At 37.2% G+C, this 27,789-nt stretch overlaps 3 protein-coding genes across 6 annotated transcripts; all 3 read left to right on the plus strand.

Moving 5' to 3' along the window:
* The first annotated feature begins 986 nt into the window (after positions 1 to 986).
* lcmt1 (leucine carboxyl methyltransferase 1) lies at positions 987 to 9,602 on the plus strand. Of its 3 annotated transcripts, none has more exons than XM_034052076.3 (12): positions 987 to 1,122; positions 1,277 to 1,373; positions 2,052 to 2,143; positions 2,430 to 2,551; positions 2,934 to 3,010; positions 3,917 to 3,978; positions 4,087 to 4,189; positions 5,065 to 5,185; positions 5,740 to 5,841; positions 6,155 to 6,246; positions 8,016 to 8,113; positions 9,385 to 9,602. In XM_034052076.3, the coding sequence occupies exons 2-12, from the start codon at positions 1,288 to 1,290 to the stop codon at positions 9,405 to 9,407; spliced, it is 978 nt and encodes a 325-aa protein (XP_033907967.1). In that variant the 5' UTR covers positions 987 to 1,122; positions 1,277 to 1,287; the 3' UTR covers positions 9,408 to 9,602. The 3 variants fall into 3 exon arrangements, with proteins under 3 accessions (XP_033907967.1, XP_058851906.1, XP_033907968.1); XM_058995923.1 differs by having other exon boundaries at positions 999 to 1,187; XM_034052077.3 differs by having other exon boundaries at positions 1,000 to 1,373.
* Positions 9,603 to 13,645: 4,043 nt separating this feature from the next.
* LOC117431314 (aquaporin-8-like) lies at positions 13,646 to 21,176 on the plus strand. The gene is made up of 5 exons (XM_034052121.3): positions 13,646 to 13,942; positions 17,743 to 17,869; positions 19,254 to 19,468; positions 19,728 to 19,862; positions 19,956 to 21,176. Exons 1-5 carry the CDS (start codon positions 13,677 to 13,679, stop codon positions 19,996 to 19,998), a joined length of 786 nt encoding a protein of 261 aa, XP_033908012.2. The 5' UTR covers positions 13,646 to 13,676; the 3' UTR covers positions 19,999 to 21,176.
* A 266-nt stretch (positions 21,177 to 21,442) lies between these two features.
* Positions 21,443 to 27,369, plus strand: LOC117431818 (aquaporin-8-like). Of its 2 annotated transcripts, XM_034926537.2 has the most exons (6): positions 21,443 to 22,812; positions 23,804 to 24,085; positions 24,659 to 24,785; positions 25,456 to 25,670; positions 25,929 to 26,063; positions 27,119 to 27,369. In XM_034926537.2, the coding sequence occupies exons 2-6, from the start codon at positions 23,832 to 23,834 to the stop codon at positions 27,159 to 27,161; spliced, it is 774 nt and encodes a 257-aa protein (XP_034782428.1). In that variant the 5' UTR covers positions 21,443 to 22,812; positions 23,804 to 23,831; the 3' UTR covers positions 27,162 to 27,369. The 2 variants fall into 2 exon arrangements, with proteins under 2 accessions (XP_034782428.1, XP_033909017.2); XM_034053126.3 differs by having other exon boundaries at positions 21,443 to 24,085.
* The last annotated feature ends 420 nt before the right edge of the window (positions 27,370 to 27,789 follow it).

Genomic DNA, 27,789 nt, shown 5'->3' on the forward strand with positions numbered 1-27,789 from the left:
GTAAACATCGTTATCGCTGCTACAGTTAAATTGCACTGTATTACAATAATAGCTCTACACGTTACTCTGCGTCAGGTTACAGTGTACAGTAGTCACTTTCTGTTGTAGCTACATTGTTATTTTTTACTGTTGAATATCAAATAAATCAATGGCAGATAGTCAAACTTGTATTTATTTTATACATTCAGTTGATTTAGATCCTACTATGGTGTACTACTACATGTAGATTAACTAAGAGTGACAAAACATTTTCCTAAATTTAAATGTTTGCAACAGACGAATATAAAGTTACCTTTTGCATTAAATCCCTAATCAAGTTGATAAATAAGTACGCTCTCTCGTGTTCCGATGGATACATACGCTTTATCTTTTGAGATCTGTTCTGTGTAGCAATAGGCTGTGTTATTTATGTATTTATTTATTTATTATTATTATTATTATTATTATTATTATTATTATTATTATTATTATTATTATTATTATTATTATGCTGCTGAATTGGGGGAAACCCAAAAACGCGTAGCATAGTATTGTATGCATATAGTAGAGGAGGCTGTGTGGTCCAGTGCTTAAAGAAAAGGGCTTGTAACCAGAAGATCCCCGGTTCAAATCATACCTCACCCACTGATTTATTGTGTGACCCTAAGCAAGTCACTTAACCTCCTTGTGCTCCGTCTTTCGGGTGAGACGTAGTTGTAAGTGACTCTGCAGCTGATGCAGTTCACACACCCTAGTCTCTGTAGTCTCTAAATAAACTCTCTAAATAGTTCAAGCTTATACCACTGTAAAAAATTGCCACTGATTAAAACATAAAAAAGTTGCCACTGTCCAAAACGACCGTGGTCATCTCTCTCTCTCTTCTAAAGTTCATGACTAGCTATATTTCATTACAAAATTTATTCAACCGTTCTTTGATAGACGTTAAAATAATGCACTAACCTCGAGTGGAGTGCAGCATGCAGAGACACGGGGCGGGGTTTCCTTTTCCCCAGTCCAATCGGCTGAACCGACAGTTACCTGGCAAAGCCAATGGGACACTTTGTTGTTAGAAAAACATTACAAGCGGAGAAGGAAATACTACACAGTAAACCAAATGCGATGGAACGGATCGAACCTTTCCAGGTTTTAATACCCTTTTCTTAATTAAATCGTTGTGACTAATGACATATTAGTTAGTAACGACTTAGGTAACTGTGAGGCAGTTTTGTTTGGGTTATTTGAAGTGAGCTTGCAAATTGTAAAGGTCTGATCACGCCAAGCTGTTTTTATGTTACAGTAACATTACTGATGGCCACCCGACAGCCGTTTACGAGTTCTGATACCGCTGATGAAGCAGTCCGAGCCACATGCGACGATGCTTCGACCTGTAAAAGGTAAGATTCTGTCCGTCAACGATTTCAGCTGGATAATTACTTATTTATGGGATGGTCAACCTGATTATAAGCTTAGATGAGGTCCACCATGGCACCAGGCTAACCTGATTTTTCCTGGGTACATGCTGTTTTCTGCACTGCTTGTGCAAATATTTTTATAAGCACACACACGATTTCACATAGTAGTGTCATTCTGTAAAATAAGCTTTAATTAAAGACTTTTTTTTAACGCCATTCTCAACCTGTCTACACAGCAGCTTTGTGTGCAACTTGTTAGGGATGCTATACTATATCGCGATGTGCATATTGCTGTCCGATATGTATCATAATACGATCAAATGATCTTTTCATTTTGTATGATGCATAATGAGATCACATTTCTATTTTGCTAATTTGTGATAAGTCATTTGTACGACTTATCGATGTCACACAGGAGGTGGAAACTGCACACGAAATTCAGTTCGTTGATCGCCCATGTTGTAGGTTCTGTGAATAAGAATATGACCAGGCTCTTCTCTGTATACAGTAGTATAATCTGACAATGTAAGAACATGCAGGTAGATTTTTATGAGGGTGTTATATGTATTGCACACACCCACCCAACGCTCAATGCACTCTGAGCAGCTACCAGACCCATTAAGCCCAACTGATTTTTTTCTCTCCTATCTTGTTTTTTAGATTTGCTACCAGTAAAGGCTATTGGAAAGACCCATATATCCAGTATTTTGTGAGGCAGAGTGGAGAAAGAAAGGCTCCTGAAATCAGCAGAGGTGAGTCAGTGCGTGGTGTTTGTTCCTGCTTTACTCCCATCTAGTGGCAGTCTTTACTACTGTTTGTTATGCTAAGTGGGTCAAGTTCTGGAAGGTGTAGCATTTACAGTTTAGACATGTATGAGAAATATTATTGGGAAACAAATGTTTACTGTATGTGAGGATGCATGGTTTAACACTGTCTAAAGCATGGGCCAACATTCTGACACATGAAAGCACAGTGTGCTTTTTAATGGTCAGGTTAGCAGTTTCTCTTGTTTAAAACCAAATCCTTTTTTGCTCTCAGGTTATTATGCTCGGGTGCATGGAGTGAATCGCCTGCTTGATGGTTTTTTAAGGAAGACAACATGCAACTGCCAGGTTATAAATCTGGGTGCTGGTCTGGACACAACATTCTGGAGATTAAAGGTAACCTTGTAGATACAATTATATCATAAGAATAAAACCAGTCCAGGGAGTTAAAGAAGGCTCCCATTGCAAAGCGGTTTAATCCATTCCTGGTCTCACTGTGAGTTTAATAAGACACACCTGAACTGGTTACCTGGGCACTGTGGCTAATCAAGCTCTTAGTAAAACCTGAGATGGATGAAAATAATATCTTATTTCCATCCCTTTAGTTTCAGCAAAAAAACTGCAAGGAAAACCAGAACTCTGAAGGTTTATACATTTCCCTAAAAGCAGAGTTTGTTTTTGCTATAGCGTACATACATTAGATTTTATTTAATGGTCTTAAAGGAGATGCGTTATACTACATGTAAAACATTTTTCATCAATCGGTTTTGATTTGTAGGAAGCAAACCTTCTGCCCAAAAAATACTTTGAAGTTGACTTTTCCGTGATTGTTGCAAGGAAGCTACATAACATCAAGTAAGTTATTTTGTATTCATACTCTTTATTTTTGCAATGAAAAGTAGCACACTGTGGACAGTTGAGGGCAATGACATGCAGTCACATGAACTGAGCGGGGAAACCAAACTAAAAATAGAACTTAAATCAGTAATTATGATGCAACACAGATAAGCTGTTATATGTAAAGGTACTTTCATCCAAGCAGTTAGATGTGAGTTGATACAGTTTTATTACAAGCTTTTGCTAGTTTTAAAGAGCCTTGGTTTCCTGTGTTTTATAGTAGTACAGTTATTGCCCTGTGAGTTAAAAGTAACATCTATTAAACTTTTTCAAGGAAACTATAACTATTTGTAAGATAGTTAGCACATACAGCTGAACTTACGGTTGGAACATGTTCTAATTTGTTTCCATTGGTAAGAGCACAGTGTTGTTAAGATGTGCTTTTCTGTCTTTGTGACCTCGGTTTACATCAGCTTAACAAGAACAGGAGATAATCATTGCCTACCTGCATGTTGTTTACCACAGCCTATTGCGTGTGATTTTGCAAGGTCCATTTTTTATCAGAAACATAATTTAATGGAATTCCAATGGTTCCTATACAGTAGTTGTAAATACTGTTGTTTTCCATGAAGCTTCAACCAGTGTCACTTTCCATGCAGTATATACTGAACTGTACCCATTTACATCCAAACGGGTCTACTATGCTTTTAGATTACCTGCTGTAAGTAACTGGAAATGTGCTTTCTTTGTAATACAAACACACAGTCTGTACAGGATTCTACATGGAAATAATCATGGGTACATTTTTCAGGTTACATATGAGAAATACATGTATTCAAATACATGTATTCAAGCTAGTCTTTATTCAGAGGTGGGTTTTATCATCTGGTTCACTTTTCCTTTTTTTTCCATTTTTTTTCACAGAACAAAACCTCCACTGTCTAACCCTATTGTTGCAACACATTCAACTGATTTACTTCTGATGGGTAAGCAGGCACTGGATCCAAAACCCTTTTTAACGTGACAATGTTTTAAATCAGAAATGACATATTGTTTGTTGATGCTTGTATAAAGCGCTGCTGTGTTCTTAATAGATGGCCACAGCTTAGACTCGGACCGATACTGCATCATTGGAGCAGATCTCCGGGATCTCCCTGCACTGGAGGAAAAACTGAAGAAATGCCACCTTGATACAAAGTTAGTAAAATTCATAGGAGTCTCAGGGTTATTAATAAATAGTGGGATCCACTACCAGTTTTCACAATTACCCTTGTTTAGAGAGTGTATTACTGTATTTAAATGTCCAAATGCCAGGAATTTAAGCAACCAAGCACCCTATTAAAGCTGATGACACTGTTAATTTACTGTATATTTTCCAGACAGCTATAAAAGAGGATACATTTCTTTAACAAGGTCAGAGAAAATGAAACAGGGACTGGTTCTGAAGACCAGGACTGGGTGCCTGGCTACAGTTAATTTGTAACCTTTGGTGACTCTCTCTGCCACTCGTATGTTCTTGGGAAAACCTGTTTGTAAGAGAGAGTAACCAGAAGCCGCAGAGCAGTTGAGTCTGTGTTGTACCAAACTTGGTTGTGGTTAGACGGTCAGATTTCATGTTTCAGATTTGTTTTCAACCAATTTGTTGTTCAATTATCTGACCCCTGGAAAAAAAAAGCCCACTTTCTTTAAAAACATTTTCTGTTAATTTCTGTTGTGTCTAGTAATAAACAATGAGAAGTGTTGAATCAGTAAAAATAATTCACTGTTTCAAGTGCCATTAGGCACAAGAAACTGTGGATTATTTTCTTACTGATTCAACACTTTGAGTTGTTTATGCCACTTAAAAAATTCATAATACTCACACCTGTAATGAATAGGGATATGTACGTTTTCTAAAAAACCTTTGAATCTGTATTAGAATCTATATATACTGAATATTTATTATTCTGAAAAGAAATGAGAAAAGACTACTGGATAGTGTGATCTATTATGCTGATGTTATCAAACGCTGGTCATAAGTAGAGAACCACCCCTGTGTGCTTCAATAAAGGTTGTTGTTTTATGCTTTTCAGATTGCCAACGCTGTTTGTGTCAGAGTGCGTGCTGGTCTACATGACTCTGGAGCAGTCTTCAAGTCTGGTGAAATGGGTGGCAGACACCTTTGACACTGCCATGTTCATAAACTACGAGCAGGTACTGTAAAGTGCAACTGACTTTGCATTTCAACTCATTTAACAATTGCAGAATTCAGCCTGCAGGTGGCACTTGCTGATAAAATGCCCACTACCGTAGAAAGTTAAAATTGCTGTTGTAAATCCAGCACAATTCATTCAATGTGCACCAGATTTAAAAAAAAAAACACAAATAAGTTTTCAGCGGTTTTAATGAATGTTATGCTATGCTATCTACATGCTAAATCTGGCGAAAAATACAAGGATATAGCACTGGAATGTAATACTCATTGTTATTGTTTGATAGGCTTTAAAACAGTACTATGTATGTTACTAACGTAACTTACCATTTAAATTGTAACTGTAGTAGAGACACAGGTTTAAACGGTTCACTGGCCAGTCAGTTTGTGAATTTGGTGTTTGTAACTCTGAGGGTCTACTCTACTGCACCTCTGCTGCTGTTAGGAAAAGGAGACCTGTGCATCACAAGCCTTTTGTTTTGCAATGTGCTGCCACGCTAAGACAATATTTAGTTTTGATGCTCAGGAAACATTTCTAAGCTGTTCTGTTTTTTAGGTGAACATGGCTGATCGCTTTGGGCAGATCATGATCGAGAATCTGCAGAGAAGGCAATGCAACCTGGCAGGAGTGGAAGTCTGTAGATCACTTGAGTCTCAGGTTAGTGAATGGATCGTCATTAAAACGTGAATAATAAACAAGCCCAGATTGTCCAAGTTGTGAGCAGCAGCATCCCTTTTCCAGTGGGGGCATGATGCAGCTGAGTAGGTGGATTTTTGTTTTGTGCTCTAAATATTATATACTGCCATTTCCTTTCTCCTGTGGGAATCAATACTCATCAAGAACTCGACAAATTTTGCTATCCCTGGGTATAGAACATAGTACACTTGAAGGTCTAAAACCTCAAACAGCACGTGTTGGTTGTGTCCGTCTTGGCAGCGGCTGAATGAATTCATGTTTTTTGTTTTTTCAGAAAGACAGATTTTTATTGGCTGGCTGGGAAAAAGCTGATGCACTTGATATGATGACCGTATACAATATCCTTCCGCAAGATGACGTGGGAAGGTAATTCAGTAAACTTTAACATTTATTCGCTTTCAACAGGCCAAGACAAAGAGTTTAAACAACTCGGTACCATGCCTTTCTGTTGACAATGGGAAGTTTATCTCTTTTTGCTTACCATGCTACTTTTATATAATGGGGGGGTGAGCATTATGGAATCAGTCTTGTTAATATCAAGATAAGACAATATTGTAATTTTCGTAAAGAAGTCAAGTTATTGATTTACTTCTTAAAAAGAGAGTGGAAAAAAAAAAACAATGACAGGCAGCACCTCCTGTTTGGAACCACTGGCCCAGGAATTGTGTTTAGGTATTAATCAGTAACTAGTTGTATTAACTAGTGTATTTAAGGGTACATAAGGACCTTTTTATTTTATTGTGTTACATGTGTCCATGTGTTGCTACAACTGTTTATGTAAGGTGTGTGTATTGTTTTAATTTTTAATATTCTTGTTTTTTACATTTTGACCACTTTTTTAAATTTTTACATTACATTCCCTGCCTCAAGATGGCTTCCCATGTACCCAGATGGACCTCTCAGAACTACATTTCCCATCATCCTGCTGCTCACTGATAAATCCATTTCCGTTTCATATATGAGCAGGCGGGTGATGGGAAATTAGTTCTGAGAGCAGGGAATGCAATTTAAAAGTTTAAAAAAGTGGTCAAAATGTAAAAAAAAATATTATAAAACAATACACACACCTTACATAAACAGTTGTAGCAACACATGGGAACATGTAACACAATAAAATAAAAAGGTCCTTATGTACCCTTTAAACTTGATGCAAGTCTGAGTTGCCAAACACATCATTGATTGCAATTAGCAGTATTCTGTTTAAACGAGCTTCTCACAGTGGTAACAAATTACTTAAATTGAAGTCACTGTTAGTCAATTACATTGGCTTCAAATGAAAGCAGTTGAACAATCACAACAATTATTATGTCTGTAAAATATCAATTCACTTCCTTCTAAAGAACTGAAATTGAGAATTGATTTTAAAAAGGAATTGAAAACCAGGAATTTGAATCCCAGCATGTGAACTAATTTGTGCATTCCCCGTGCTCACACAGTAATACACATTTTATCTGCGTGTGAAGTGATGCAATCCCCGTGCCTAAATACATATCACAAATATACATTTTAAATTTCTCATGCTCCACATAGCCCCATTGTATCCCGTGCACCAATACCTATACACCAACATTAACACACCACACACAACATATAACACGAAATACGCACAGGGCGGGGCACACTGCCACACTTCCTTATAGACATTGCTTGTTTTACAAGCTGAACCAGTTCTACTGTATGTGAGCCTTTTTTCAACACATTCCAGTGTTTTGATATTTCTTTTTTTTTTTTTTTTTACACATCCTAGGGAATTACTTTTTTTTCAACTTTTACTCAGGGATGTTTGCCAGGAGAAATAATCTTTCTTCTAAACATGGCAGTGTATCCAGTTCATGCTTCCTCCTGCAACAATGCTGGTGCTGTGATTGAAATGAGTGGCCTGTTGTGGGAACAGAAAACCAGCATTGTTGTCCTTAAGACATTTTTTTTCTCTCCTTGCAAAGGAAATGTAAATAACAAATGTATTGCCCAGTTCTTTACGACCCTTGATGTGTGATTACAAAAGAGTCCGTAATATGCTTAAAAATATGAAGGTGCGAAACGAACAACATGGCAGGCAGCAAAGGTAACGTACGTTTTTTGAAAAACACTTTACATTGTGGATTATTATTTTTGATATTTTTATTTTGTAACAGGATAGAACAGCTTGAGTTTTTGGATGAAAGGGAACTTCTTCAACAGCTGTTACAGCATTACTGCATCTGCTGGGCTACGAAAGACAAGCTGAGCCTGGGTAAAGTGATTCTATATACATATTTATGTATGCAGCTGCTCAATACAATACGTTTGCTACTATATCGCCTATAAGACAACCTAAGATGCTGCATCTTTGTTAGTTGACATTCACGTGGCAAGTCAAGTGGTTATCTGGAGTGTCAGTGGCTTATCTGTAGTTTAAACCCATGATCTCATGGTACATATATATATATATACACACACACACAGTGGACTCTACTTATTTGCATATTGGATAATTGCATAAATCGCTTAATTGCTTAGCATGCAGCTGGTCCCGTTTTTTTGGTGCATCATTTTCTGTGATTGTATGATACAGTTAAGTGCACATCGGCTAAGTGCATAATTTGCTTAATTGCATGAAGCTGTGCGGTCCCGAAGTCCATTGTACATTGCATTTTAATTGGGATAATTGCATAATGCAGCAGGTTGCACTCGTCCGGACGACTCATTCAGGATGACGCAGCTGAGTGTCATTCTAGTTGCTGCGTGGTACAGCCAATTGCAAAGCAGCAAAGTTACAGAATGACACTGCACGCCCACGTGTGCTGCCAACAGTCTGTTGCTATGCATGTCTTGTCAGTGTTTAAAAAAAAAAAAAAAAAAAAGTTTGAGTGTTTCCAAAATAGCAGTGACGTAGAGCGCATAGCAACGGCATGACAGCGGGGGAAAAGCCGGCAAGAAAGACACACAAAATGGCAAAGCGAATCTGTTAAACTATCGAGCCTCAGCACACTATGAGCCTTCATGGCAAATGGTTAATAGTCTTACTACAGTTTTTACAGTTTGCAATCACATGTTTATCAGCTCAATCGGCCGAATACTGTACAGACTTCCATCAAATATTTTTTTGCTACGTTGTACTCGCAGGATCTATAGTAAGGTACTGTAGACACCTGTTTAAATGATGTTTTACTGTATTGCAATAACTTAGTTTATGCCGGCTGTTATGTCCATTATTTTACTTTTCATACTGTGCGTTGCCAGAGAATAGTGTTGTTTGCATTGAGTGTATAAACATTTTTCAAAGTGGTTTATTTTTCTGAACTTGTTCAGCATTTTAAGTTACTTTATTACTAGTTTTATATATATATATATATATATATATATATATATATATATATATATATATATATATATAAATAATATATATCTCAAGTTCCCTGTTTTATGATGCTATTCAATCACACTTTCAATAACAGCTTTATATTACTGTTTATCTTTCATATCAAGTCGTGGGTATTATAGTTTCCCTTCTTTATTTTTCAGGTCTCTTAGATGTTACGTTTTAATTATTTTGACGGAAATGGAAACAGCACTTTTATCAAGGAAGAACAGCTGTTGCTGCATGTCTGGAACTGCTGGCTGTTTGTGCCTAACTGACTTTTTTCAACTGTTGTCTAAGTAATGTTTCTGTTGCAATAAAACCAGATGAAATCCTGATTATGGCAGGATCTTTTTGTTCTTTATTAAAATGCCTTTTAAAATTTTTGAACATTATTTTATTAATGAAATACTACCACGGACGGCTTCAGAGAAATCATGGATAAAGTATTACTTCTAAGTATTGTTGCTATATTTTGGCAGATCTCATTTCTTTCAATGGGTCAACACAATATTTAAATTTAGACTTAAGCATGCAGTATTTCACTTGTGAAAAAGAAGGTATACCTGGGCCTTTGGTAAGCTAAATTGTTTCTGTACCTACTAATATAGAGCTGATTTATCTAAATGATATTGTGTAATAAAGCTCTCTTTCAGCCCTTTCTTTAATATCTAATATGCACTTGGATATTTCCATAGAAGATAAGATATTCCCATAAAAAGTTAATGATTATTTTGCTGCAAGTTTGGTGACCTTGACCCTGAGCAAATGAACCAACTTGGATTTTCACAAACTGTGGGAATAGATTCCCCAGACCCTGGGCAACATGGCTAGAAAAAATCAGGCTGGGCATTTCATGGACTCCAGAGATATTAGCTATAACTAGGGCTTCTGATTTTCGGTTTTAACCGATAAAACACCCCGATGCAAAAAAAAAATAATCGGTGGATCGCCAATAAACACCGGAAAAACTGTGGAAATGATTCATCAATTCACATTGACTTTACCCTTTTCACATTTAAAAAAATAAAACCTACTACAAAAATAATAATAAATACATTCTCCCTGTGCTGCTGGGCAATGTCTCGCCTTCCTGACTTGTATCTATCATTGATTAGTTCTGAATACTTTAAACCCGCCCCAACTACTGAGTGACAGCACATTCCTACATCTCTATTGCAGACTCCGCTTGCGAGATTTAAAACGAGATTACAATCAGGGGTCAGTACTTTGTTTTGATTATCAAAGTAAACCACATTGAGCTACACTCCCTACAATCTCAATAAAATCCTTGTTTAAAGTAGTCACCCATTAATAATGCATGCTAATGTTAATAATTGGTTGTTTAAACTGTTTCGATGTATATTAGTACAGCTCTGTTGTGTTGGTATAGAAAAAGACAGTTAAAAGAAAGTCAATAAAAATGTGGTTTGTGATGCAATATTCGTTGTTAGAAGTGTAACTGCATTTATAATGTACATGCTAATAAAAAAAATATATAATATGCTAAAATAGTATATGATATGTTTTATAATATAATTGGTTTTATTTGGTTGCCATTGATTGAAGCTGCACTTAACATGGTGTAATGACACTATTTTTATTATTTTTATTCATAATACTAATTCCGAGTACTTTGTTCTGCTATTGTAACTGGCCGATTACTTAACCTTGTGTTTTGTGTAGCCCGAAGTCCTACACTAACATTGTCTTCATTTTTGCAATGGATTTCAGAAAGAACCACGGTACATAAAATGGCTGCTTAGTGTACGCTTGGCGTAGCTGTGAATGAACAGTGAAGGAGGAAGCAACATAACATTCCCTGTGCTGACTGAGGAGGAGAAGGACCTCTTGTTGTTTACAGCAAAGCACGTGGTTACTGATGTGTGTGCGACGGACACAGGCAGAAATGCATCTGCAGCTACACCACTTACCAGAAGAGGTGCTGGAACCCATACAGGCGAATCAAGAGCCCATGCTCTTCGGATCATATCTCTGGAGATGCAGGAAGAAGGTGATAATGTTGCCAGTTCATATTGAACAGTGTGGAGAATCATTACTGGTAGCGAGGAAGAGGTTTGCAGAGAGAAACTGAAAGATAACATCTCAGCCTTGAATGAAAGTCTTTGAAAGAGAGTTTTCCAATGATGGCTTAGTTTTCTCTGTAGCTCCATGAATAAGGGAGTTATGGCTTGTAATATTGAACTTGACCCCTCGGGCACCTGAAAAAGGTGAAATCTTCAATGACCGTCTTCATAGCTCTCATCTTCATAGCTTGGAAGCTGTTTGACCCACTGACCTGATTTGGAATTGTATAAGCATGAAGAACCTTTTTTGCCATTGCGTAAAGACAACATTGTTTGCACACATTGATTTTTGGCTAATGGTTGACCAAGGGGCTGAAATATATGAACTGTTTTTCAGAGTTGTTAATAAAATGAATGTGGTACACTAACACAATAGAAAAGTGTGTTTCAGAAAGACGGGGCATGTAGTAATTTGTACTTTTGGCTCCTCCTTATCACTCCCTTTTCTTGATAGACACAGTTTATAACTATGTAACTCTTTATTTTAACAGTCCACCAAACCAGTATAATTATGATAACTACAGTACAAAGAAGGATGAATGGAACAGAATTATTAAATCTTTATGCACGGAAAAAGAATAAACGCAAACGATGAAAAAATACAGGACAGATATCAGGTACCAGCAAGAAAGGTAAACGAGAAAGACTACATGAACCAGCAGTTCAAATTTGCAAGAGTCAGACAGGCAAAGTTTGTGGGGAATGTCTGGCAAGACCAAGCAGCAAGATTTAATAATACATCATGTTTTCAAACGGGAAAATTGACGGTCCACAACAATGGGCAGCTCAAAAAGGCTAAACACTAGAGTACAGTCTCACTCTGGATGGTAAGAAAATCTGAGTTTGCAAGGACTTTTTTCACAGGACCCTTGACATCTCTGAAAAGTTTTCCAGGTGTGCTCTTACCAGTACAAGTGGTACAGGAATTAGTAAGAGCGATGCAAAAGGTAAACATTCTCCATGAAACAGAATTCCAGAAGACAAAAAGAACACAATTCATTTCCGAAAATGGAATCACACTACAGCAGAAAAGATACTAGCAGACAGTAGCTTGAAACACCTTTAAATTGTTAAAAGGATGCATGAGCTATACAAAGAAAATGTGAAAAGGAATGGAGGATCACACCAGAAAAGGAACATGCATACAGAGAATTCAACCTGTCATTAAATATGCCTAAAAAGGATGCTTGCACATTTTGTGAATGGTACCAAAACCTCTCAGTGAAAACTCTAATCACAAAGATGAATCTGTTGCCCGTCAGCTTAGAAAATCTCAAGCCAGACAACATAAAGAGATAAAGAAAACACATCATTAAAGGGTGTCACTTTTGATCTGGAGCAGGTTTTGACCACTCCCTGGAGTAATGTAAGCAGTTTGTAATATTCTTGCAAGCTTAGCACTTATGACCAGTTTACGAAGTAGAAAGTAAAGCTGTTCACTGTTTTATGTGGCATGAAGCAGAAGGGGGGTGTGGATCTTCTGAAATAAGCACCTCTGCTTTTCACAACCTGCAAGCACTGCATTCAGATGTGAAGCATATTGTTCTTTATTCTTGTCACTTGTGGTGGCCAAAACCAAAATGTTGCTTTTAGTACAATGTGTTTACATGCAACAGAACAACTACCATGTTCTGTGATTGACCACAAATTCATGTAATATGGTAATAGCCAAATGGAATGTGATAGTGTCCATGCAGCTGTGGAGACAGCTAGGAAGAGAGATCCTATGTACACTTCAGATGGGTACTGTACTCTTGTTAGGGCTGCCAGAAGATATCAGCCCTTCCAAGTGCACAAGCTGAGTCACAGGGATTTCTTAGACTTTAAATCATTAGCATAAGACTGAGTAAAAAAAACAAGAAAAAAGGATGAAGATGGACTGGCTGTCAGATGGCAGAAAATCAAATGGCTTCGGTACGAGAAAGAACATCCAGATACATTTTTGTTCAAATATAGTTTGGATGACCAGGCTTTCCACAAGATACACATTTTGAAGCAAACAAGGGGCCGTCATTACAGAAGCAAAAACATACAGTATGTGTGTAGTTTGTATGAGAATGTTCCTGGAAATCTCCAAGCTGAAACATTTCTGGTGCTGTTCATAATTTTTAAAATTAAAAAATTCTAAATGTTAAACCCTTTCATGTTGAAGATAATATTGGTACTGTGCATGCACTATTAAATGGCAAATAAACACAATCAAAATCTGCTTTTTGTTGTCCTGTAAAAACTGGAAAATGTCACTTATGCTCCTCTGATTCTCAACCCACTATTACTCTTCGCATACAGTCACACTCTGCACATTCAGTTTTATCAGTGCATGTGTGTGTGGGTTGGTATCTCAGTCCAGGTCATTAGCATTTGCAAGCATGTCTGTGAATGAGTCCAAGGCAGATCTCTATGACATGTCCACTTTGTCCATTGCTGAGCTGGAGAAAGAGCCTGCTCACCCCAAAGCCTCTGTATTTGAGAGGTACATCCAGACTTGTGCAGCAGAGGTGATCGGGTCAGCTCTGTTCATCTTCGTGGGCTGTTCGTCTGTGATTGAGAATGTGGAGGGCACAGGAAGGCTGCAGCCTGCACTGGCACACGGCTTGGCTTTGGCGATTGTTATTGTAGTCTTAGGTGAAATCAGGTAGGACGTTTTGTTGGAAGCACTTTATGATTGCAGTAATGAATTGTAATTTGTTTTGAATTAACATGGGAGTTCTGCTGGAACCCTGTGGATTTACTCAATTCAATCTTAACTCAAGAATTAATATATAATGAACTTATTAGGTAAGGACTTATTTAGAATTTGTGACCATCTCATATGTAAGTATAAAATTGAAGAAAACACTATAATGTAAAAGGTGTAAAATTCATATTTAAATCAAGAATAGTACACTGGCTCTTTCCTTCATAGCATAATATAATCAAATACTGGTCTGTATCAATCTGTGAGTGTATGTTATAGCAGCAAAGCTTCTTTGAATTAGAGTTAAAAAGTATTTAGGGCAATTGCCTACATCTAATCCCAATAAGAACAATGCTATTGAGTAAATCTTGTTTTAGAACTTGCTGGTGAAATGTAAGTGCTTGTAAAGTTTTGCAGTGGAGTTTTGCAATGGACAGTGTAGTTGCTGTTCTGAAGCACTAAAACCGTTAGTGCTTCAGAATCTGTAATTCCTTACCTTGAATGCAATAACGCTTATACTCTTTATATAACCAAATAAAAAAATAAATTAAAAAATTACCAAGTTTAAAAAAAACAAAACATATACCAAAAAATAAACACAGATTTATTCTGAAGAATAGATCAAATGTCCTGTTGGACAGCCCTGGTTATTTAGGCTCTTTGTGAACCAATGTCATGACAACCTAACAATGAATGTGAGTTTCTTTTCTGTCTGGGACATATGTTACAGGCAATAGAGGTCCTAATTTATTTCTTTAAACAATGCCTGTCATTGCCAGATTACGGGGGAGGGAGGGGGGGGCACTTCCCCACACATTTTATACAGCATAAATGTGTGCAAGGGGCAAAGCTGTAGTATAAATTTAACTCCTGTATTATTATCATTTAAACTGCTTTCGTGTGATACTAATCAAGATGTAAGCTTTATCGTATGGTAAATAAAAAATGGCCAAAGTCTTTAGATTTGTGTTTTATAAAACGTTAGGTTATTATCATAACCCTGAATAAGATATATCAAAGCTGCTCAACAAGCCTGTGACACAGTCATGGCCCGCCCTCGAAGACATGAAAACACTGCAGTCACAGACCTCAACTTCATTTTTCCTTCAGGACTGCTGCAATCATGGACTCAGCGACCTTGAAGGTTAATGGTTACATTTCTATTTCAGGGAACCAGGGTTATGATAACAGACGCAGGGGGAGTGGTGGGGAGGCATATAACAGCTGCTTCAGCCTCTTGTGTGCCAAGGCCTCTATTGCCAGCTGGTCCCCACCTCCTTATATGTAGAACCAGAGAGGACAGTGCGTTGATTCCTGGGATATATCTCTGCTCTCCCGAACTTCTCCCAAATGAGGCTCACCACCTCTCGGTACCGGTTCGGTGACTTTAGCACCAGGTCGGTATGGTACAGTACCGGGTCGGAACCAGGATGGTATTGGGCACGGTACCTGGTCTGGAACGGAGCGGGTCGGTGACCTCAGTACCATATGGTAAGGGTCCACCGAATTGCAGTTACCGCGGGTAGCAATGTACAGGGATGCCCACCTATACAAGCCACTAGCAAAACCAGTACTCACACGAGACTGAGAGAAGCCTGCTTGTCAGAATTAACTAACAGCCTTTCTAATGGTGCTGCTAAAGCTATCACCAAAACAGCATCAAGATACTGTGGGAGAGATTGCAAGAAACCACAACCGAAGCAAGTATCTTGGTCCTGCACAGTGCTACACGGTTCAGCAGCTACTGTTGCTAGACATGTGCTTGCAGCACCACTTTGCAGACAGGCCTGCACTTAGTCTCTGTGAAAGGAGAAAAAACAGAATGAGAAAATATTTCTCAACAAAATATAGTAATCGTAATTTTCGTCTAAGCCAAAATGAGAAATAAATAACTCCAGCCGGAGCTATTGCAGCCTGGGAGGAGTGCACAGTCAGCCAACTTATGTTGCTTGATCTCTGGGAAGGAACGACTCAAGCCGCTGGCTTCACGCAGGGCACAAGGCCGCAGTGGGACGTAACAAACAACAGGCTGTAATGCACAAATACATGTAAATTGTAAAACTAATATAGTGATTATTTTTAATATCACATATGAATTGTGTAAAACAGAATAAATGCGAATATATAGCAGAAAAAGTAACAAGTAATTATCTGAAACAGCTCTCCTGTCAGGTCAATTCAAGGAAAAATGGCGTTCAGGTCTGTGACCGCAGTGTATTTATGTCCTCGGGGGTGGGCCATGACTGCGTCACACGCTCGTCAAGCAGCTTTGATATATCTTATTCAGGTTTCGGGTCTTTCGAAGGTAAACACCCATACGGTAATGGTTACATTTCACACTAGAAAGGGAACTGTGGGTTGCAAAATGTCCTACGGTGGGTCTCTGAACAGGGTACAGTTAACACATACACATATATAGATGTACAACAATGTAAAGAATAATATATATATATATATATATATATATATATATATATATATATATATATATATATATATATATATATAATTTTTTTAATAAAATAAGAAACAAAACTATCACTAGGTTTTTTGTATTTTTTTATAAAGAATCTGTTTAACAATCCTCGAACCCCCTTACGCAATGGACCACAAATACGTATTATTATTTCAGAAACATCTTGTTACTTTGACTGTGTGCCATTTGGTTAGTATTTGTTGTGGTGGTAAAATAAAAAAATAAAAAATTTTGCTCAACTTCCCGACTGAAAAAAACAAGCAAACGTTGTTTGGCCCCGCTCGGCATTGCAAAAGCAAATCAGCCCCATTATCGGTGAGAAGCTGATGATGTTACCTGTCTTAGTGTGGACATTGTTGAAGATAATGCTAGGTAAGTAAGCTGCACAAAAAATCCAATGTGTCCCACAACAATACTGTGCAAAGCAAAGACTAATTGAAGACAAGGTTTGCAGCTGAATGAACGTCTTTGCTCTCCAAATTGATTCTGAACAACTGTATGCATACTTTACTGTGCTGTGATTGATACAGTTAGTGTGTTGTTTCGTGGTTGAACTTTGAATTATAATTTAAGGCAGTACTATTAAGTTAGGTCTGCATCATTCAGTTTTCCAAAAGTAGTAAACCAGCTTGTGTAACCACAGAGACGCATTGCAAGCCAATTGTTATTAGTGCTTAATTTATGAAATGTTTTGTATGTTCTCAAGACGGACCCCCTCATCAGTTTTACTGCCAAAGTGGTATAATGTTTCAAAATATAACAGTTTATAGTAGCTACTTAATTAGGCCCCTTTCACACTGGCATGCTCTATCTGGGTCAGAACCTACCGGGGTCAGGACGCGGTGTCATGCGGGTCGTGTATGCGATTTCTCACTGCTTTTGATAAAGCAGGGCTAGCCTGAGTGACAGGCATTTTGTCTCCCTCAATCCGGGTCAAAGCGTGTCAACCCACATCCTGAGGTGGGTCGCTGGGAGCCGGGTTAATCCGGGTACTTCCCAGGACATGGTTTCACACTATGCAGGATTGTGACCCGGGTAGCCAGAACCCGGGTCTGGACCCAGGTAGGAGTGCCAGTGTGAAAGTGAGTCTTTTGTAGGAATTAATGCCACTACTGTTGACTAATCAATTCAATACGTTGGTTGGTCCAAATCACGCCTATGCAACCTAGCAATGTTTTCTTTTCTGTTAAAGGCCATAGATGTCCTACTTTATTTATTTTAACAGTGCCAGTATTTAGCCCAGCGGTGATGGAATTAACACTAAACATGTCCCGATTTTTAGTGGAGGACACTTCAACCCTGCAGTAACGCTGTCTGTGTACCTGGTTGGAGGGCTGAACTTCGTTCTGCTTGCTCCTTACATCATGGCTCAGCTGTGTGGAGGGATGCTGGGAGCAGCTCTGGCCAAGGTACAGTACAGTAAATGGCAGAAGTACACATTCAGCTCTTGCTGGCTATCATCAGTTAAAGTTATGACACGATTAATATGAAAATCTCAACCATACCAAATAGAACACTCAAACAGTAATACTAAAATAAACTTCTGTGACAAAAGTTTTGTCTTCTCATTGAGAAAGACGTAGTCTAAAGTTTGTTCTACTATTACTACATATACCAGGTAAAAAGGCAAGATACTGTAAGATAAAAAAAATAAAATAAATAAAAACCTCATAAGTGGATGAAATTTGAAGGTGCAGTTTTCTATCACCTATCAAATTTTTTTTTGTAGATTTTTTTGGTTTACTTCAATGGCGCTTTTCTTTGTACCCTCACATGACATACAGTCTAGCAATGCAAGGGGTCCGCCAATATACATGCTATTGTGTTTTAATGTTTTATATACAGAAGTCAATCACGTCTTTAAGATCTTCGGAAAGCGTGAGCGACAAGCTGAGATGATTATCTTGCATCTGTTACCTCAATATTGATTAAAAAGGGGTTTTCATCTCACCCTTCCCCCACCTTTATATTTTTGCAAATTTACCTCCCAGATAAGGTGAGATAGAATCAGACAGGAACGTAAGCTCCACTGATACACTGTGACTGCTGCTCCCTGTAAATAGCATATACAGTAGTATGTACTGCCACGTTACCTGAATAGTAAACCCATTGCTTTATATGGAGAAAAAATGGCATCCTCATGTGAGGTCATCATGCATTTGCATCTTCCATATGTCCCCATATAAAGACTGGAAGATTATTTTTATGTATCCGTCCCCATACATGAAAGGGTTCATTTATAACATTATAACATTTTTTTCTATCAGTATATTACATGACTTAGAATAAGCAATATAATATCCACCTGTTGCGGATTATGGTTATTAATGACTGTGATTGTAGCAATAAGATGGGGCTAGTCTATAAAAATAATCAACACATATGTTATGAACATAGATTATGAGACTATGAGCAAAGGACCATTTACAGTAATAGACATATTTATATTAACATGATTCTGGGAGCTGAAAAAGATGCTGTTCTCATTATTATTATTATTATTATTATTATTATTATTATTATTATTATTATTATTATTATTATTATTATTATTGTTGTTGTTGTTGTTGTTGTTGTTGTTATTATTATTATTATTGATTCTGGGATTTCTGGTGTTATTCAGTTTTGGTTCCTAAAGGAATTGCTAGTATGCGTTTGGTACTACCTGGTGGCCAAATATTGTAATTGCACTATTCAGCTTTTAGTCCATTTTAAATGTGTTTCTCTGTTACAGTATAAGGATCTGTATTTTTCTACATATTTCTAAATGCGTTTTCCCCTGGTTTTAACCAGGCAATCTCCACAGAGGAAACGTATATGAATGCGTCCGGTGGGGCATTCACGGCTGTGCAGAGCAGTGGGCAGATCGGCAGAGCGATTGTGGCAGAGACTTTGATGACTGTCTTCTTGACTCTGGTCGTCTGCATGGGAGCAGTCAATGAGAAGAGCCGGAGTCACCTGGCTCCCCTCTGTATCGGTCTCACTGTTGCAGCCGACATATTTGTAGGGTATGGACCTGGATTATTATTTTTTTATTATTTCAGATTTCTGTCACTTAGAGACTTGCGATTTAAAATGTATGCCTATTATGTTTTTGTATGGATAGGGGGGAAGTAATAGTTCTATTTTTCCTTTGACTGCCTTGTGTTGTGTAGGGATTTCAACAGATAGTGGCATGTGTAGGTAAGCATACTGGCACTAAAGACTATGACTCTGATTGTGAGGAGCAAGCCACAGACATTGATATACAGTGTTCTTGTTTCTTAGAGGATCCGTGTCTGGAGCTTGTATGAACCCTGCTCGGGCGTTTGGACCAGCAGTGGTGGCTAACTACTGGTCTTACCACTGGATTTACTGGGTCGGTCCACTAGCTGGTGCTCTGATAACTGCCTTATTTGTAAGGTAAATCCTATAGTCTTTTTATTCTTATAAAATACTGCCCCCTCCAGTTTTAAAGCGGTATACTGAGTTTATCATTTTGTCTTCCATTTTCAGGCTACTGCTGGGTGACAGAAAAATCCGGATTCTTCTCAAATAAAGCGGCGTAAATACTTCAAGAAAAATATGTTGATGCCCAAAAAGCTCCACCTTGAAGACCAGTCTCAATTGATTCAGTGTCCTAACTATAATGATTCTACTTTTGATATGTTCTAACACGTTTTTGGGGGTCTCTAGAATGAAGACTACTTAATGGGTTATGAAAGCTCCTGGTCACCATGGAAACATATTGATTACTATGATCTATATCCACATGTATGTGCAGTTACAAAGTTTAACATAGAGACAAACAAACAGGCTGCCTTCACATACAGTACCCCCAGATTTGGATACTCATAATACCTTGTGCTGAAGATCTTTTCAAATTTCATCACAATTGGATCTCTAGATATATTTAAAAAAGTGTGACAGACGGACAGGCAGCCTCCATATACCCCAGGATACTGATACACTCAATAATTTGTGCTGATGAAGGTCCTTAATAAGGTTCATCAGTTCTCTTGTTCTCTATTAAAATGTACGTGTGACATGCAGTCAGATGAATAGAAACACAGCCTCCATATAGCAAGTTTCATTGCAGTGGAGAAAGTGTTCTAGCTATATGGAAAAATGACACACAGAGAGACAGACAAACACTGTAAACCCAAATATTATGATACTTAATATAACTTGTGCTGAAGTAGTCTGTAACAAGTTTTAACATGTTCCACTGTGCTTTAAAACTGATAATGAGTCATGACACAACACTTTTATTAACTGAACAAGTAATAGGAATAATCAAGCAATCTAAGAAATTAAGCAAAGAGAATAGATTTAGAATAGATTTAGATATAGAATAAAAGAGAATAAATTTTGAATAAATACGAACAAATGATATGGGTGTTAAATTCTAATTAAAGAAATATAATTTAACAACAGATTGATAAAAGAATCAATTACGATTTTGTAACGTCTTATTAATTAGAATCTAGATTTACTCCAAACAGTTATCCTGCTTGCATATTCACGTTACTGTATTTGTTTATCGATTTAAGACTATTATTTCCTAGATTATATTTACACTGAAAAAATTAAAACCATTACGCATATTAATTAAATGGAATTCTTAACCCGGACATAATAACCTCAATTCTTCTTAAACTAACGTATATTTAAAATAAAAAAAATTCCAGGTCAGACTATTTTTTTAAGCTTCATTAAAAAAAAACAAAAACAAAACAACAACAACATTAAAACACACATTGTGAATCCAAAGGTAAATCAATGATTTTATGACTGTGAATAAAAACAGGGTCTCTTTCAAAGTCGTTTTACTAATGGCTCGTTATAACGATTGTTAATGTAACACTTTGTAACTTAGTTAATACAAATAATAAATATTATATATCTAATGTGGTGCTATTTTAAATTACAGTTATGATATCTGCATGGCATAGAATATGAAACGACTTGGTGTGTTATATAAAGTAATAAAAAATACATATTGCAAAGGAAATCAAGACCCCTAGATATCACAATAAATGCTAATTCATAAGGGCTTAACAACTAATAAGCATCTATAAACACAGTAATAAATACATAATACACAGTCACAAGAAACAAGTCCTTGGTCACATAATAACGCTATATTTCCTTTTCCTAATAGGATCTTACACATGCTGGTGTTAAAGTAAAATATCACCTATAGATTATCATTATTATCTCTAATGAATAAACCACAGCCAAACCAGCAACATTAAAGGTCAGCTACTAGTCAGAACTCCACCATGGGGCAGCAAACTACTTGTTTTGTTCCACAAAAAAAAAAACAAAAAAAAAAAAAACAGACATGACACATAGACAGGAAAATGTTACCAACCCTTAAACACACCCAATTGTCTATAAAAAATCAAATGTAAATAGTGAAAACCAGGATATGACAGAGTGACCTAAGAAAATGTTTGTTATCCTTTTCCTTTTTTAACTTATAAAATAGCCTTTAAGCACCACGAGTTAGACATAAACTCCATAAACTGGAGAGCATTGTTATTGCAAACTAGTAATTGGCAGTCCGCAGATGCCTGTTAAAGCGATAGTGACACATTGCAGATGGATGTCAGTTATTACAAAAGCGTGTGCCATTAAAATACAAGTTTTGGTTTGTACATTCTTCCATACTTCATCAGAAAGCCAGGCTTATTCAGTTTATTCAGGTCATTTTACACATACAAGCTTACTTAACAAAACAAGCATGCACTTGCTATTACCTGCAGGAGTTGCAGGTTTTCAATTCCTCCTGCATGCTCTGCTATTACAATGGTTATTCACAGGTTGCAGGAAACATATTTTAAGGTAACAACCTTAAAAAAATATTAATATTAAAAAATTGATTTTAAAACCATGGGGGCACCTTCAGGTACGAGTATTCTATTTGTAGACAAGTAGCTAGTTCCCCTTAACCCTGAACTTTGATTTTCACCTCAATCTTAATATAACCAAATTATGCTGACTTCTGTTCTGGGTATACATATTTCCATTGATTTACAAGGGTTATTAATATTGATATCTACCAATCTTAGACAGTGTGTTACTGTAGTACAGAGGTAACAATAGCTGGTATTAGCTGCATTTTATCAGGATGGAATAAAACACTTTGGTTCAGCAGATAATACATCTGCCAATTCTTTATTAACCTATTTTTGCTAGCCCTTTTTCTCTATATTATTATTTGTTTATTTAGCAGATGTCTTTATCCCAGGTGACTTACAGAGACTAGGGTGTGTGAACTATGCATCAGCTGCAGAGTCACTTACAACAACGTCTCACCCGAAAGACGGAACACAAGGAGGTTATGTGACTTGCTCAAGGTCGCACAGTGAGTGAGCTGGGATTGAACCAGGGGGACTGGTTACAAGCCCTTTTCTTTAACCACCAGACCACACAGACTCCATATATATACTGCTAATTAAACCTTGTAACTATTAAACCATTCAGACGGTTTATACATCACACACACGTGTGTGTATTTGCATGTGTTTCTTTTTGCAGTGACAATAATATTGCTCCAGCAAAGAGGACCACACTAAATCTCCACACATACACATTAATGTGGCAGTCTTGCTCTTTGGGTGCACTATAACTGTGAGAGTTTAGCTCTGGGGACAAGATATGATGAGTTGCTGGCAGGGACAGATTTAACCTCATCCCTGCCAACTTCACATTCCCATTCCATTCATACCACACAGTGCCATAATTAGAATTCAACCCTATAGTCAGTTGCCCTAATGACATTCAAGTAACAGAAACAAGGAATTGGAGGCAAGCATATCAACATTAGATCTCAATCAAAAGTCCCAGACATCTTGGAAGACATTTCCAAACAACCTTCTGGCTCAGAAAGAGTACTGATTTGTATCCAGATCTTTAGATTTGAACCATATTTGAATCAAAAGTAAATCCCTTAAATGTGTGGGTGCTAAAGATGCACGCTTTATTAAAATACACATATTAAAGTTGAATATGGGACTACAGTTTATTTAATACTTCCGACCAATAAGAATGAAAACAGAGAACACTTAATTGTGTTGTATATTTCATAAATTATGATGCTATTATTTTAAAGCTGAGATACTCACCATATTCTTTAATCCAGCTTTGATTCAGTGTGCAAAATGCAAAAGGTGACATCCAATGCTACTGGATAAGTTATCTAGTATTCCACATATAACTCATCAACTTTATCAATTATTTTACGATTGCTACAAGATTGCTTTTTCAGCAAGACAAAGTTCATGATATTTATGATTGTCTGACTATATAACCAGTGCACATAAATGTATGTTTCTTGTCAACCTTTATCACTCCAGTCTTGACAGTCCTATTTTTCTCTGCAACATGCCTGACGAGAAGCTAGAACTCAGCCAAATGACCACCACGTTTATTGAAGAGAATCAAAAGGTTGCCAGGACCCCCAGCCGGTATGAAGAGTTCATCCAGCCCTGTGTGGCAGAGCTGATCGCCAGCATTATCTTTGTATTCATTGGAAGTGTGTCAGTGATTGAGAATGTGGAGTCCGCTGGCAGACTGCAGCCTGCCCTGGTCCATGGTCTCACTGTGGCAGTCTTGGTTGCCATCTTTGCAGAAGTCAGGTAGGCATGGCTTGTAAAAGATTTCAGAAGGAATCGCCTTGCTGCACTATATTTGTCTGCCTTGCCTATACAGTATTTGTCTGCCTTGGCTATACAGTTCTCAAACTGTAAATCAATGTTGTGATTCTTCATTAGTTTTTTGTTAAATAGTCATCTATTTCTTTTTAACAGGAAACATTTTACTCCATTTCAAACACATTTATTGCAGCAAATACAAAGATGATGCACAGATACAGTACAGGTGCATGTTGGTGTGTAGTGTATATAAGGGTTACAAATTAAAAGCTTGAGTCCTATGATCTGCACTGATGGAATAAGGGTGTGATGTGAATCTGACCACTGTATGACAAGCTTAAAATATACACCAAAACTTCAATTTCATAATGATTAGGGAAGGGATGAAAGCAGCACAACAACATATCTGATATATGCAATTCTTAAGCATTTTGAAGCATGTCAAAATAGAATAGGTTCATGCACTGTATTCAATATTATTATACATTGATACCAATTTTTTAAAGCAAGCTATTATAATCTCACTGGTGTTTGATGCTGTGCATCTTTTTTCTTTAGTGGTGGACAATTCAATCCTGTGCTAACTGTTGCTATTTACCTGGTTGGAGGAATCGACCTCATGATGGCAATCGCATACATCATAGTTCAGATGATTGGGGGATTGATAGGAGCAGCTTTGGCAAAGGTAAGCACAATTGCATACAGCAGATTAGATATTGATTATTTTGGAAGATTTTGGTTGATAATATGAACCCCGGTAGTCAGAACTTACCTCTAGAGCAGGGCTTCCCAACCCTGGTTCTGGGGACCCCATGTGTCCTCTGGTTTTCAACTGAGCTGTCAGTTATTTAACTAAATCCTTAATTGAACTAATAATTTGCTTAGACAAGACATTTTTAGTGTGGTAGAGAATTTAACCAGAACTAATCACTAATCTGAACATGGTTGGGCCCCAAGCAGTTTGGTTTAGAGAGATTGTACTGTAGGCATACAAAGCAAGCTAGGAAGGAATTTTGCAGTATTTTAGTAGAATGCATAGCGCCTGTTACTGTCATAGCAATCTTTACATGCAGGTCAGGAGAAGACTAAAGCAAAACTGGCTCAATAAACCACTGCAATATGCATGCCTGTTGATAATAGTAATAATAGGCCTCCATCATTCTTTATATTGCATTCTAAGGGAGGGAAATAATAACTTCCATTGTGACAACTCCCATTGCAAAGCATTCAAGTTTTTAATGTGTGATCCCTCCTGAAGAATAACAATAGGAAAAAAGCATTATTCATTTGTAGTGCCACTAATGCTTGCTTTACTGCTTCCATACATGGTCACAACTTTTCTTTGTTTTTGAAAGATGATGACCTCCAGGGTCAAATTTGCAAACGCAGCAGGGGCAGCCTTCACGGTGGTTAAATCCAACGACCAGATTGCAGCGGCTGTCTTTGGAGAGATAGCAATGACCTGCTTTGTCGTTATGGTGGTCTGCATGGGGGCTGTGAATAGCAAGAGCAAGACCCCACTGGTGCCATTTTGTATTGGCTGCACTGTCATAGTCAATGTACTGGCAGGGTAAGTTTACAGATTTGAGTTTCGCTGTTCGATAAAGGCATTTATTAGTGTTCGGAATCATAGGTTTGCAATTACTGCTGACTGTTGTTTACCTCCCAAAAAACACTAGTTCTTTAATGTCTGTGTAATCAGAAGTTTTAACTTGTTTTTCTATGCCCTCTTTATATAGGAGCATCATATCTAACAAGCTGCTTCTTCACTTGTTGATACACATATCCAGAACACTACTTTTTGTATTGACGTCTGTTGTTATTTTAGGGGTGATGTTTCTGGCACCTGTCTGAACCCTGCTAGAGCGTTTGGACCTGCAGTTATGGCTAACTATTGGTCTTACCACTGGATCTACTGGATCGGACCATTAGTGGGTGCTCTGCTAGCTGCAGGACTGATGAGGTAAATGATGAAATCCTAGTAATCTGAAAAGTTGAATTGAAAAAGCTTTACATGTGCTGTGTATGCTGTTTACACCGTAGTATGAAAACAATTAGATTATTTCATACAAACAAATATTTGTGACGATTGCTTTCAGATAAATAATACATGGGTAATATACATTGGCATTTATTAAAATATAGGTGGTATATGGTAATGCAGGGGCTGTTTATTCATAGTTCATTCTGGTTTACATATGTGTATCTTTATTTCTGTTTGCCAAGGAGAAGGAATTACTGACTACATATGTAAGAAATAGAGAAGTATGTACTTAGAGATAAAGAAGTGTCTGTTTTAGGGTGAGGTTGCACGCACATTGTAAAACATGGTCATGGCCAATACTATAGGCTTGTTAAACCAGTGTTTCAGACTCATATGGACTATGAACTGTTCTATTTTTATCTAAGTATTTTATGAGTTCAGTGCCTGCCTAATATTGATACCTCTCATAGTTCATTTATGAATTTCTAATGCTTGAAACCTGTCTACAATTTTAATATTTAACACATTCCAGCTTCACAGTTTCAAGCAATATTAGTTATATTTGCCGACAGACTTCAAGACGATAATAAAACATGAAAAGTTAAGAAGTAAAGCTTATCAAAAAATAGCTAATAGGATATTAAAATAGCTCAACACTGACAGCCAGATCACCCTCTATTCCTGGCAACTGCAGTAGGGCGAGCAATACCAATGCTGATACTGTAGGCCACAGCTGTCAACTAAACTAGTTATTTACCATCGTTACACAGAGATAGGCAGTCATTTGTTAACGCAGCGACTTGTTTTGTTTTTATTGCAGGTTGATAAATCAATGCTAGGTTTTCATCTTAGTAAGGGAGGAAGTGTTGAGTACCTATCTACTGGGACAGTGCAAAGTGAATGTTTCAATTCTCACATGTATAAGCACAACCATAAGAATTACATTCCTTCTTATTCCATTGTGCTAAGCATGTGGCAAAATATTGTCACAGAAGCTGAGGTCCATTTCATTGTTTTTCTTTCTTTTTTTAAAGATTGCTTTTGGGTGATGAGAAGATACGCCTTTTCATGAAGTGAAAAAAACATCTGGTTTATTTGAACACAACACAAAGTTCAGAAGGTTTTGTAAGAAATTTTATTCTGAAGACCACTGTCAGTTTAATCCTAATATTAATGTCTCTGTTTTGCAAGACTGAAATGTATAGCCAATTCAAACAAACTTTGTGGAGAAAAAAATCTAAAAAGCTGTTGTGCTTGACACAGATTTGTATGTGGTAATTTTCAATAAACCTTGTCATTTGAATTGAGTAACAAATGAATCACTGTTTTAAGCAGCTTTGTCCCTTTTTGTATATCAAGTCATTAAGCTTTTTTTTTTGTACTGTCGCAATGTCTTTTTTGTCTTTTATAATTCATTTCAACAAAGCACATGATGTACTGTAACTGCTAGATTTTAATGCTGTTAACTACATAACGTTTGCGCATTGTGCATTACATAACACTTTACATCCCTTTCAACCAATCACATTGCTTACGGCTGTACAATTATCTAACTAGTGTTGAGTGGAGGGCATTCCAAAGCATTGTGATTGGTTGAGGAATGCTCTGCATTCCTATTGAAACAGTAAATTGGGGGAGGGATAAATTTTCTTTTTTTTTTTTTTTAACTATAGCACATTATACATTTTAAGTGCAGCAGTGATTT

Source organism: Acipenser ruthenus, chromosome 22 (genome assembly GCF_902713425.1).
Source record: "Acipenser ruthenus chromosome 22, fAciRut3.2 maternal haplotype, whole genome shotgun sequence".
Classification (NCBI taxonomy): Eukaryota; Metazoa; Chordata; class Actinopteri; order Acipenseriformes; family Acipenseridae; genus Acipenser; species Acipenser ruthenus.

Coding starts and splice junctions, on each gene's coding strand:
- lcmt1 (XM_034052076.3), top strand. CDS start 1,288: ATGGCCACCCGACAGCCGTTTACGAGTTCTGATACCGCTGATGAAGCA. Junction 2,552..2,933: donor CAACATTCTGGAGATTAAAG/GTAACCTTGTAG, acceptor TTTGATTTGTAG/GAAGCAAACCTTCTGCCCAA. Junction 5,842..6,154: donor GTAGATCACTTGAGTCTCAG/GTTAGTGAATGG, acceptor TTGTTTTTTCAG/AAAGACAGATTTTTATTGGC.
- LOC117431314 (XM_034052121.3), top strand. CDS start 13,677: ATGTCTGTGAATGAGTCCAAGGCAGATCTCTATGACATGTCCACTTTG. Junction 17,870..19,253: donor TGGGAGCAGCTCTGGCCAAG/GTACAGTACAGT, acceptor GGTTTTAACCAG/GCAATCTCCACAGAGGAAAC. Junction 19,863..19,955: donor ATAACTGCCTTATTTGTAAG/GTAAATCCTATA, acceptor TTCCATTTTCAG/GCTACTGCTGGGTGACAGAA.
- LOC117431818 (XM_034053126.3), top strand. CDS start 23,775: ATGTTTCTTGTCAACCTTTATCACTCCAGTCTTGACAGTCCTATTTTT. Junction 25,671..25,928: donor ATAGTCAATGTACTGGCAGG/GTAAGTTTACAG, acceptor TTGTTATTTTAG/GGGTGATGTTTCTGGCACCT. Junction 26,064..27,118: donor CTAGCTGCAGGACTGATGAG/GTAAATGATGAA, acceptor CTTTTTTTAAAG/ATTGCTTTTGGGTGATGAGA.